We start from the raw sequence: 13,398 nt of genomic DNA on the forward strand, positions 1-13,398 counted from the left end.
AAAAGCTCCCTCCCCAAATGCAGTAGTTATTGTGAATAATAAGACAATAATTGTGGTTACCTGAACAGGGACACAGGGATCTTCCTGTCACGCATCACTCTTAGTGGAAGTGTACAGATGGTTTGGATTTGTTTGTTGTTGTTTATTCGGTCAGTCGCTTCCGACTCTTCGTGACTTCATGGACCAGCCCACGCCAGAGCTTCCTGTCGGCCGTCGCCACCCCCGGCTCCCCCAAGGTCGAGCCCGTCACCTCCAGAATCTCATCCATCCACCTTTCCTTTGGTCGGCCCCTCTTCCTTTTGCCTTCCACTTTCCCTAGCATCAGCATCTTCTCCAGGGTATCCTGTCTTCTCATGATGTGGCCAAAGTACTTCAGTTTTGCCTGTAATATCATAATTTCAGGTTGCAGCCCAAGGCTCATTTCAGGTTGCAGCTCAAGAATACCCACCCCAGTATTCTTGCCATGAAAACTAAATGGATCAGTCCAACCAGAGATATGTCGGTATACCATCGGAAGATGGGACTCCCAGCTCGGAAGATGGTCAAAAAAAGGCTACTGGGGAGGAACAGAGGATAAGTTCAACTAGCCCCAGATGTGATGATGCAGCTAGCTCAAAGCCGAAAGGACGGCTAGCAGCCGATGGTGCTGGTGGTGAACAACAAATCCGATGTTCTAAAGATCAACACACCATAGGAACCCAGAATGTAAGATCTATGAGCCAAATTGGATGTGGTTACTGGGGAGATGTCAAGATTAAATCTAGACATTTTGGGTGTCAGTGAACTGAAATGGACTGGAATGGGCCACTTCACATCAGATGACCACCAAATCTACTACAGTGGACAAGAGGACCACAGAAGAAATGGAGTAGCCTTCATAATTAATAATAAAGTGGCTAAAGCAGTGCTTGGATACAATCCAAAAAATGACAGAATTATCTCAATTCGAATTCCGGGTAAGCCATTTAACATCACAGTGATCCAAATATACGCCCCAACCACAGATGCTGAAGAAGCAGAAGTAGATCAGTTCTATGAGGACCTGCAGCACTTACTGGATAGTACGCCAAAAAAAGATGTTACTTTCATTACAGGAGACTGGAATACTAAGGTGGGTAGTCAAATAACGCCTGGAATTACAGGCACGCATGGTCTGGGAGAACAAAATGAAGCGGGACATAGGCTGATAGAATTTTGCCAAGACAACTCACTGTGCATAACAAACACTCTTCCAACAACCTAAGAGACGACTTTATACATGGACTTCACCAGACGGTCGACACCAAAATCAGATTGACTACTTCCTTTGTAGCCAAAGGTGGCGGACATCCATGCAGTCGGTAAAAACAAGACCTGGAGCTGATTGTAGTTCAGATCACAAACTTCTTATTGCACAATTTAGAATCGGACTAAAGAGAATAGGGAAGACCCACAGATCAGTTAGATATGAGCTCACGAATATTCCTCATGAACATGCAGTGGAGGTGAAGAATAGATTTAAGGGACTAGATTTAGTAGATAGGGTCCCGGAAGAACTATGGACAGAAGTTCGCAACATTGTTCAGGAGGCGGCAACAAAAAGCGTCCCAAAGAAAAAGAAAACCAAGAAGGCAAGATGGCTGTCTGCTGAGACACTGGAAGCAGCCCAAGAAAGAAGGAAACCAAAAGGGAACAGTGATAGGGGGAGATATGCCAAATTAAGTGCAAAAATCCAGAGGTTAGCCAGAAGAGATAAGGAATTATTTTTAAACAAGCAATGCGCGGAAGCGGAAGAAGATAATAGAATAGGAAGGACAAGAGACCTCTTCCAGAAAATTAGAAAATCGGAGGTAAATTCCAGGCAAAAATGGGTAGGATCCAAAACAAAGATGGCAAGGACCTAACAGAAGCAGAAGAGATCAAGAAAAGGTGGCAAGAATATACGGAAGATCTGTATAGGAAGGATAATCATATCGGGGATAGATTTGATGGTGTGGTCAGTGAGCTAGAGCCAGACATCCTGAAGAGTGAGGTTGAATGGGCCTTAAGAAGCATTGCTAATAACAAGGCAGCAGGAGATGACGGTATCCCAGCTGAACTGTTTAAAATCTTGCAAGATGATGCTGTCAAGGTGATGCATGCCATATGCCAGCAAATTTGGAAAACACAAGAATGGCCACCAGATTGGAAAAAATCAACTTATATCCCCATACCAAAAAAGAGAAGCACCAAAGAATATTTAGACTATCGAACAGTGGCACTTATTTCACATGCCAGTAAAGTAATACTCAAGATCTTGCAAGGTAGACTCCAGCAATTCATGGAACAAGAATTGCCAGATGTACGAGCTGGATTTAGAAAAGGCAGAGGAACTAGAGACCAAATTGCCAATATCCGCAGGATAATGGAGAAAGCCAGGGAGTTTCAGAAAAACATCTATTTCTATTTTATTGACTATTCTAGAGCCTTTGACTGTGTGGATCATAACAAATTGTGGCAAGTTCTTGGGGGTATGGGGATACCAAGTCATCTTGTCTGCCTCCTGAGGAATCTGTATAACGACCAACTAGCAACGGTAAGAACAGACCACGGAACAACGGACTGGTTTAAGATTGGGAAAGGAGTACGACAGGGTTGTATACTCTCACCCTACCTATTCAACCTGTACGCAGAACGCATCATGCGACGTGCTGGGCTTGATGAAGCCAAGGCTGGAGTTAAAATCGCTGGAAGAAACATTAACCATCTCCGATATGCAGATGATACCACTTTGATGGCTGAAAGCGAGGAGGAGCTGAGGTACCGCATCACGAAGGTGAAAGAAGAAAGTGCAAAACCTGGGTTGCAGTTCAACCTCAAAAAAACCAAGATTATGGCAACCAGCTTGATGGATAACTGGCAAATAGAGGGCGAAAACGTGGAGGCAGTGACAGACTTTGTCTTTCTAGGCACAAAGATTACTGCACATGCTGACTGCAGCCAGGAACTCAGAAGACGTTTACTTCTTGGGAGGACAGCAATGACAAATCTTGATAAAATAGTGAAGAGCAGAGACATCACACTGACAACAAAGGTCCGCATAGTTCAAGCAGTGGTATTCCCCGTAGTAACCTATGGCCGCAAGAGCTGGACCATAAGGAAGGCTGAGCGAAGGAAGATAGATGCTTTTGAACTGTGGTGCTGGAGGAAAATTCTGAGAGTGCCTTGGACTGCCAGAAGATCAAAACAGTCCATCCTCCAGGAAATAAAGCCAGACTGCTCACTTGAGGGAAGGATATTAAAGGCAAAACTGAAGTACTTTGGCCACATAATGAGAAGACAGGATACGCTGGAGAAGATGCTGATGCTAGGGAAAGTGGAAGGCCAAAGGAAGAGGGGCCGACCAAGGGCAAGGTGGATGGATGAGATTCTGGGGGTGGCGGACTCGACCTTGGGGGAGCTGGGGGTGGCGACGGCCGACAGGAAGCTCTGGCGTGGGCTGGTCCATGAAGTCATGAAGAGTCGGAAGTGACTGAACGAATAAACAAAAAACATACTGCCCAATAGCCAAAGCTCTCTGGGTGCTTTACAAAGATTAAACAAACTTTTTTTCCTTTATAAGATATTTACAAGACAATTGATTTTACATATTTAAAATAGTATCAAAAAGTGTGGCGTAGTGGCTAGAGTGTTGGACTGGGAGCCCAGAGATCCGGGTTCTAGTCCCCACTCGGCCATGGAAGCTCACTGGGTGACTTTGGGCCAGTCACAGACTCTCAGCCCAACCCACCTCACAGGGCTGTTGTTGTGAGGATAAAACGGAGAGGAGGAGGATCATGTAAGCCGCCTTGGGTTCCTTGCAAGAGGAAAAAAGGCGGGGTATAAATGCAATGAATAAGAAATAAATAATTTGCAGACAACTACATGTCAAAGAGCAGAACAACAACGTGTGTGTGGGGGGGGGATTAGACACTTGTTTTCAGAACTACCATAAACTTGCTTAATGTTTTGCTTTAAACCAAAGATCAGATATAATTTACAAGGGCTTTTCTTCAATACAAATTTCACAGTGCTGTACCCCCCCCTCAATAGGGAGAAAGACTGTTCGCTCTAGCCCACTGCACTTCAACCGTTATCACAACACCATTTATAGAAAAATAAAATCAAAGATAGAAAACACGGCAGCCTTCCCCAAACCAGCATTCTCCAAGTGCTGACTAGCTATGATGGGAGTTGTAGTCCATCCAACACATCTGGAGAACACTTTGGGGAGGCTGTTCTGTGATCCCTGCAGTACCAGTGTTTGCCACAATGTCCCCAACACCCCCCCCAGGCTGCACTGGGCCATTCAAAGGGCAGCTAGAGCCAGCGTGGTGTACTGGTGAGAAGGTTGGGCTGGGAGCCGGGAGATCCAGGTTCTAGTCCCCACTCGGCCATGGAAGCTCACTGGGTGACTTTGGGCCAGTCACAGACTTTCAGTCCAGCCTACCTTACAGGGCTGAAGTTGTGAGGATAAAGTGGAGAGGAGGAGGAGGAGGAGAATGTAAGCCGCCTTGGGTTCCTTGCAAGAGGAAAAAAGGCGGGATATAAATGCAATGAATAAGTAAATAAAAAAAAATACTTCTCACCAGTGGTGTAGTTGAGCAAGGATGGAATGCTGCATGGCTCTAGGTCGGAAGAAGCACGACGTTTAAGAGCAGCAGGAGCTGTGGGATTCCATGGTGGAGCCCCTGCTTTGCACACAGAAGGTCCCAGGATCAATCCCCAGCATCTCCAGGTAGGGCTAGGAAAGATGGAGCACAGCTGCTAATCAGTATTGACAATACTGGGCTAGAAGGAGCAATAATGCGGCTGCCAGTGTTCCTATGTTTCTCCTGCTTATGCCAGTAAGACTACTGAAAAGATGAAGTGTCAGAGCTGCTGAGACATCACCTAGCCAAGCCTCCACAGCCAAACAGTTCTGTAAGCATTAGGAGGCCTATACTAATGTGTCCATTGGTCTGGGTTGCCTTTGGATATCCAAGCCATTTTGTGTAACTCACCTGTGTTTATTCACAGAATCATAGAATCGTAGGGTTGGAAGGGCCTATAAGACCATCGAGTCCAACCCTCTGCTCAATGCAGGAATCCAAGTCAGAGCATGCAGTGGGTCAGGCAGACAATTACACAGTTAAGTGTAATTTAACCGTGCCTGCCACCCGCCACTCTTCTTCTGGCCTAGAAGAAACTGTGCTGCAGGCCTGTGTTTAGAGCCCCGCTGCAGACCAGGCCCTGTTATCTTACCAATATGGCATGGGGGAGTGTACATGGAGACGGAATGAGAACCACTTCTGGTATTATCTGGATGTTGATGAAATTGCTTTTGGTCCGTCAAGAGCACCTGAAGCAAGACCTGTGGAGCAAACACAGCCTTGAAACCCCCTTTTCACCGGTCAAACTGCACTTTAATCCGCCGTACTTCGCGGCTGGGTGGGCGGAGTCCTGCTAGTAGAAGCGAGCGTCATCCACCCCATAGATGCTGCTCAGCCGGTGAGAGCGGCCTGCTCCCGCCCCCTCCATGCTCCGCTGCTCAGGGAAGTTTAATGGAAGAGAGGAGTCCTGTCGGGGAGTTTGCCCTGCGCCGCTCCCCCTCGCATCCACCGGCTGCGAACCAGCGATGCTGAAGCCCAGGGACAGACCGACAGCTGGGCAGACAGGAGGCGCCTCAGTCCTGCCCGGAGACAGAGACGGAGGGAAAAGGCTGGAACAGCCTCCCTCTGCTGGCACTCTGGCGTCAGCAGCAGCAGCGGCTCGTGCTACTGCCTCTGCGTCCCGACCTGAACTAGGTCTCCCCCTCCCCACAAACACACAGGAAAACGCTGCGCACACACAGGGGACTGTACTGCAGGAGAGACACGAATGAACCCGGGGCCGCTGTCTGTGAATGGAAAAAGCAAACTGCTGCGTTACTCTGAAGGGGCGACCCAGCGCCGGCCTGTGACTGGGGAGGCTCGTTTCCAGCCCTGTCGGTGCTCCCTTGCTGCGCTGGCTGCCCCTTCTCCCCCCCGCCGCTGTGTATTCCTTAGTTGTAGGTGCATCGCACCACGGAGAAGTTGCAGGTGTATTGCAGTAGCGCGACTGCGAAATACGGGGCTGCAGCCTCCTGCTGCTGGCTGCCCCCTCTCCCTCTTCTTTGTGCGTCCCTGACTGTGCACTACACGTAAACTGGCCACTCCACTACTGTGAGTGAAACAGGGCTGCTGATACTATGAATGGGGAAAGGAGGCTGCTTCCTGCGAAAGCCGCCCTGCTGCAGCTGGGGAAAAGGAGGGAAGGGGGGCGGCCCCACCCCTTGACCACCTCACTGCCAGGTCGCAGCCAGGTCCCGGAGGCACGCCCGGGGCTGAATGCGGGGGACGGAGCACACTGCCGCAGAACCGCTCCGGAGCCGCATCGAAGAAAACAACAGAGTAAAAGGACTTTCCAAAAATGCGCATTTTGGGGACGGGTGCTGCAGGATGGCAGCCAATTGGTGACAGCGTCATCTGTCACAAACGACTCTGGTGCATTCAACCATGTGGATTGGCCCCAGGTGTGTGGAGCCTGAATCAAGGTTTAACATTAGAGCTGCACGCAAATGGCCTCTCAAAACTCAAAATTCTCCACCCAATTCTCCAAAATTGGGGAGACAATTTCAATGCATTTCTCTAGGGGATGGAGACAGTTTTAAACAGGTTCTTGGAGGGGGAACTCACCATCTGCAGTAGTTGTGGCACAGCGTATTTCCTTTTTCATCAGGATTCTTGTGTTTGTGTTGCCACTGAAATGTGTTGGCAGCCCTGCTCCCGTTTCGCATCCTTCACCGTGCCCCACCCCTCGTCATCCAAGGACATTGCGTCAGCGCGGAGGAGGGCACCACGAAGATGGTAGGGAAAATTTGGTGGTGGCTAGGAGTGCCATGTGTGCCTTTTCTTCCCATTATGCATCTTTCCATTGCCTTGCAGCCTCCCAAGCTGCCTGCACTTCCTGATCCTTCAAAGCCCTATGGGAGGAATTACCTCATGTTGTCTTCCCCTGGGCTTCAGCTGAAATGTGGGAAGCCAAGGAGGCTACAGGCTGCTAGAGAGATGAGTGGACAATGAAAGACAGAACACCTGCACACACTCCTTGGCCACCTCATAAGTAAGGTTAGCACAAGTACACTGAACCCAACCCACAAGAATTTCTCTGAAATTTTCTTCTCCTTTGAATTTCTTTTCAAAAGCATTTTTTTCTATCAAATTTAACGAGAATGGCCAAAAAAAAAAAGTGGAAGAAATATTTGGCACAGCACTGCTTAGCACACATACACACCAGGACTTGGAGACCAGATGGGCTAGGTGAAGAACCAGAAATTCAAATCTGGTTCTTCACTGCCAACTCTCTGTACAAGAGAGAGGCAGGCCAAACAGTGTTGGTCACTCCATTTTTTTTTTTAAGAAAGAAAACGAACTGTAGTTTGACCAGAGGAGATACTTATACAGACTCTTAAACCTTCACTAGAGCCAAAGTGCAACATACATTATGCCAGTGTACTTCTGAGGACCCTGTCTGTGGCACTGAAACATGAGACCTACTGAATCAACCCTCAGTGGTACTTTAAATATTACATTTATTAATATATTAAGAGCAACAACACTTGGAGAACTAGGAGTTCAAAGTAGGGGTAAAAATATTAACTCTTTGTCCTTGAGGGTTAAGTGCTTCAGTTGTTTCATCACGAGTGTGTGTCGGGCATGACAGCCTGCCGTGGGCTCTACGTGCAGTAACAGCGTTCACTCCTCCAGGTCACCTGGGTGACGGACAATGGCTTGGACCTCATTCAGATCTTCTAGAACATTCTGCAAGTCGATCAAGCAGCAACTGTAGTCATCCATTCCAAAGCACAAGGTCTTTGCGACAGCCATGAGTGTGTCAAATAGGTTGGGCGCACCCAGCTCCGCTTCGATTAACGGATGACGAGCCAGCAGCGCAAGATGCCAGCACTGGAACACAAGCAAGTCATGAAGCTGTTCCAGATAATTCAGGGTGCTCTTTGGTCCCATTTCCTCCAAGTCCTCTTGAATTCTGGTCAGATGCTCCAAGCAATTTTCTCCATTCCAGCCATCTCCACCAGCTTCCTCTAGGAAAGCCTTGAGATACCAAAGAATATCGTAGACCTTGTTTGGGGCAAGACAAAACAGCAACTCAAAGATGGGAGCCAAGGCATCCTTGATGAGTTCAGAAACCTTCCACTTATAGGAGTGGAGCCAAAGGGTCCTCAGCTCTCTTGCAACTGCAGGCAGCTCACAAAAAAGAGAGAAGAAGCCACTGTCCACCAAGAACTCTAGCATGGAGGGCACATTGGCCACAATGTCTACTGCGTAAGAGAGATTCCTTTCCTCTACATTATCCTTGATCAAGGACAGGTTCTGCAGGTGAGTCGAGGGCCCCATCTTGTTCAAGGCATCCTGGAGCGGGGCCAGGCTTTCAATGTAGGCTGGTTGCCACATCATCTCAGTCTGGCTTACAAAACAGGTTGTCTTGAAGAGGTGGTTCTGACCTCCCCCACTACTTACGCTAGCCAGACAATGCAATTCCAAAGCTGGCAACGTCTGGACGTTCAAATCTGGGTTCTTCACTCCCAATTTTCCCTACAAGAATAGCATGAGAGAGACAGAGAGAGAATGAATTTAGGTCACTACATCTTAAACCCCCTTTATATGGAGGGTTCTCCCTAGCAGGAGGGCTACATTGGCAGGAATCAGGAAAGGCCGTTCTGACCCTTGCTTGGCATCTTTTTAAGGCTTCTGATTCCTTTTGCAAGACTGATAAAGTTCACCTCTATGAAAAAATGGAAGCAGCCTCAAACCAAGTCAGAACATTGGTCCCTCTGGCTCAGTACTGACAGCTCTGACTAGTAGCAGCTCTCCGGGGTCTCAGGAGAAGGCCTCACCCAGCACCCTCTGTCACCAGATCCTTTGATTGGGAAATGCTGGGGGGTGGAGAACTGAGATGCAAAGCAGGCACACTCTTTTCTGCCTAGCTTCCCCACCTCAGTGATGTCAGAGTTAACCTCTTTAAGTTAACCCGTTCCAGCAGGCTGTACGGAGGGAGATGAGAAAGAGAGAGAAGGCCCATTCCACCAACCCTGCGGAAAGAAGAAGTTTTCCCCTCTGCCCTCCCCATTCCTTTTCCTTGTGTGTCGTGTCCTTTCAGATAGTGAGCCTAAGGGTAGGAAGTGACTTAAGAACATAACAGTCTGCATAGCCACAGCCCTGAGAAGGGTTAAAAATGCAGATTGCTATCTTGATCCACCTCTCTCTGTGTGTACTATAAATGTCTTTTCTAGATCTTTGGTAAAGCAAATGGGTCTCAGTTACCCATTCAAAGACCAAGCCACCCTCAAAGCACTTTGCACAACAGCAGGGAGAGCTCACAACAATATACTGCTGGGAAATCCACCCCTGCCCCAGCTATTGCGAGGACTGCAGCTAAACTCAGAGGGAACAGAGAAGCCTGGAGGGGGGCGGGGAGAGATAAGAATGGAGCATAAGAACATCGGAAGAGTCCTTAGGCTGGTTCAGACCAAAGGTCCATCTAGTCCAGCATTCTGTTCCCACCGTGGCCAACCAGCTGCCCACAGGAAGCCCACAAGAGTGCAACAGCACCCTCCTGCCCATGTTCCCCAGCAACTGGTGTGCGTAGGCTTACTGCCTCTGATTACTGGAGGTAGCATATAGCCATCAGGACTAGTAGCCATTGATAGCATTCTCCTCCTCCATGAATTCATCCACTCCCCTTTTAAAGCCATCCAAATTGGTGGCCATTACTACATCTTGTGGTAGCAAATTCCATAGTTTACCTATGTGCTGTGTGAAGGTTCTGAATGTCCCACCAATCTGTCCTGAATCTCCCACCAATCAGCTTCATGGGATGATTCCAGAGAGGGAGGGAGGGAGGGAGAGAGAGAAAGAGAGACAGATGGCTCCCTACCCATTTTTTTCCACACTGAGTAGTGTATCTATAATGGACACATGAATTAATGACTGAGATACATTATAACAGCCACATAAGAGCCAGGCTGGATCAAAAGAGCATTTTCTCCTGTACAAGGGTTGCCATTCACTCATATGGGGAAGTGATGTGCTTCACAGTGAGACACGAGTTGCCTGGAGACGCTGCTTGCCATGAGGGAAAACTGGCCCTTTGGGCCCTGCCAAGCTGTGCAAGGACACCGCGCACGCAGGGACTCACAGGGCATTATATATCCAAGCCATCCCACCCTCACCCCCAATATAATGGCAGGTACTGTTGATGCTAAGTACAATGGTCAGTGCTGGCCCAAGACATTTTGCCCCCTGAAATGGAAACCAATTGCCCCCCTCACACACAGCCAACACCATAATAGTGGCCTAAAAATAACTTTTGAATTCTGTTTAAATAAACAGCCTTCCCTAAATACGGTTTTAAAATCTTGCTGCACCATCCATACACTAGTTCCTGCCTTCACCTATCCCCCCCCGCCGCTGTTCCCATGGTACCACCTGAAGCAGGTTGCCCCCCTCCGCTGCATGGCAGGGTTGGCCCAGGAGGGCAGCGGCCTGCATATGCGAAATGGCGGCCGGCAGATGTCTCGGAGCCCTGCCGGTGACTTACCCACAGTGGCTGATCATGACATGGGAACCGGCCCAAGAACATTCCCCTCTATGCCAGAGAGAAGGAACCCCGCCAGTTTTCTACACAGCAAGCTGCTTAGTTTTCTGGCTGATCATCCGCCCCCTTTTCTTTGGCAACACATAAATGAGAGAAAGACACACTGGGCTTGGCAAACCCTTGACCTGGCCCAGAGAGCCAGACTTATTCACAGGAAGGATATTTAAAGAAATGTTAGTTAACACCATGGGCTTCTAGCTCCCAAGAGACTAAAGACGGGGTACAAGACAAGCATGTTTCTGAAACAGAGAGGACATCTCCCTTTGGCAGTTCTTAATTAACTCACCTGTATCAAAGCAAAGTCTCACTCCTCGACAACTTATACCCCGGAGAGTCGGTGGAGCAGCACGCCCGCACGCCATGGGAAACAGCAAGCGATGGGCCACCTGCGCTGCTTATAAAGGCCGCCCCACCCCTCGAAGAATTCTTTCCTGGGATTGCACAAGGCAGATAAAAGCCAGACTGTTTGGCCCCAGTCCTGGAAGGAGGAGTGGCACACTTCCTTTCTCTTCCATGAGGACCCAAAGCTCAGGGCATACAGAGACTCCCAGTTTCAACCCCCTCCATCTCCAGTTGAAAAGTTCTCAGGTGGAGGAAGACGTCTTCCTGCCAGTCAGGGCAGACCACTCTGGGCGAAGTCTGGCTGTTTGACAGACCAGTTGTCTGACCTGGTGGATGGCAGATTCATTCAAGCTTACGCCTCTGCAGAACCAGACCTTCCACGGACAAACCACACGAAGGCTGAGTTACAGGCATCCATACCATGCAGTGGCTGGTGGGCAAGTAACCCCCCCCCCCCCGCTCTGTGCCTTTAACTGAAGCTGGGCATCCAGAAATGAAGCTGAGTAAGCTTTTCCCAGCCCCATGCCAAGCAAAGCAGATAAAGGAACAGGGGCACAGCTGGCACATACGTGCGCGTGTGTGCACACGATTTGGAAGTGACACCATGATAGTCCCCGTAGCCACCCCACCAAGGAGAGCCCTGGCTCCGCTACAGCACTGCAGCAACCCCGCTGGCTGGCACAGAGCAGAAGGCCTCACTTTGGAACAGACAGCCACGGTTCTTTGTGGTGGCCAGCTCAGGACAATGGAAGAACTAGATCATGCCGCTGTGGCTGAAAAAGGTAATTTTGCATTGTGATTCTATCTTCACCCTCCTGTGATGTCCCAGAGCAGCCTTCCTCAAACTGGTGACTTCCAGATGTGTTCAGCTCCCAATGTCCGTGCTGGCTGGGAATGATGGGGGTTGACATGTCATCTAGAAGGCCCCAGGTTGGGAAAGTGTTACAGTTTCACTTTGAGCTACCTGCCTATAGTTCAGTACTCTGGGAATGTTTGGTTGCCTGTTAACTCCTTATATCAGATAAAAACACTTCTAAATGTGGACTAGGTTCAGGCAACTCAATAACCCACACTCAGGGGTTGAGTGGGGGTTCGCAGAATCACAGAACAGTAGGGCTGGGAGGGGCCTACAAGGCCATCGAGTCCAACCCCCTGCTCAGTGCAGGAATCCCAGTCAGAGCATCCCTGATGGATGGCTGTCCAGCCTCGTCTGGAATGCCTCCAGCATGGGAGAGCCCCCCACCTCCCTAGGGAATGGGTTCCATTGTCGTATTGCTCTAACAGGCAGGACGTTTTTCCTGATGTTCAGCCGGAATCTGGCTTCCTGTCACTTGAGCCCATTATTCCATGTCCTGCGCTCTGGGATGATCGAGAAGAGATCCTGGCCTTCTTCTCTGTGACAACCTTTCAAGTACTTGAAGAATGCTATCATATCTCCCCTCAGTCTTCTCTTCTCAAGGCTAAACATGCCCAGTTCTTTCAGTCTCTCCTCATAGGGTTTGTTTCCAGTCCCCTGATCATCCTCGTTGCCCTCTTCTGAACCTTTTCCAGTTTGTCTGCATCCTTCTTAAAGTGTGGTGCCCAGAACTGGACACAGTAGTCCAGATGAGACCTAACCAGTGCTGAGTAGAGTGGAACTAGTCCTTCCCGGGATTTGGAAGCTAAACCTCTATTCATGCAGCCCAAAATAGCATTTGCCTTTTTTGCAGCCACATCACATGGTTGGCTCATCTTCAGCTTGTGATCTACCACAATTCCAAGATTCTTCTCCCTTGTAGTGTTGTTGAGCCACATATCCCTCCTCTTGTTGTCATTGAGCCTTGGGTTATTGTTGAAGTGTGGGGTTGTGTTATCTGAACCCAGCCATGCTAACAAACCTTTCTTTGTTAACCATGAACAACCCATGAAGAGAATCCATGGGTTGGGTTGTGAACTGTGGGTTGTTCATGGTTAACAAACCGAGGTTTGTTATCATGGCTGGGTTCAGACAACACAATAAGCCATGTTTCAACATCAATCCATGGTTCAACAACAACCCACACTCAACCCTTGACTGTGGGTTATCGTGTTGTCTGCACCCAGACAAAGTGTACTCCTAGGATTGATTGGTGGATTGCAGTCCAGGTCTAGTACTAACAGTAATTATACTGTTTGAATCCATTTCTTTGAATCCATTTCTTTCTTTTAGTGATCCAAATATAAATTTCCAATCAAAATACCAGTAGTAAAGTGGTTTAAAGCAACTAAAGTTGTATTTCCTAAGCATTTCTTGTACAAAAGAGAGCATTGCTGAGCCTATGTTGCTAACCAAGACTTCTCTATAGAGTTGTCTGGCAGTAGCACAGGCAAGAAGCCTCGATATCAAAGAAGCCTCGATATCTGACC

General features: G+C 48.7%; 1 protein-coding gene across 1 annotated transcript; it reads right to left on the reverse strand.

Moving 5' to 3' along the window:
* Positions 1–7,569: 7,569 nt before the first annotated feature.
* LOC146349257 (uncharacterized) lies at positions 7,570–11,089 on the reverse strand. Its single transcript, XM_084841578.1, has 2 exons — positions 10,958–11,089; positions 7,570–8,609 (listed from the first exon to the last, which is right to left on the reverse strand). The coding sequence occupies exon 2, from the start codon at positions 8,469–8,471 to the stop codon at positions 7,752–7,754; it is 720 nt and encodes a 239-aa protein (XP_084697704.1). The 5' UTR covers positions 8,472–8,609; positions 10,958–11,089; the 3' UTR covers positions 7,570–7,751.
* Between the last annotated feature and the right edge of the window lie 2,309 nt (positions 11,090–13,398).

Source organism: Heloderma suspectum, chromosome 3, assembly GCF_057233095.1.
Source record: "Heloderma suspectum isolate Gila_16-S chromosome 3, 16-S_ref, whole genome shotgun sequence".
In the NCBI taxonomy this organism is placed as follows: domain Eukaryota; kingdom Metazoa; phylum Chordata; class Lepidosauria; order Squamata; family Helodermatidae; genus Heloderma; species Heloderma suspectum.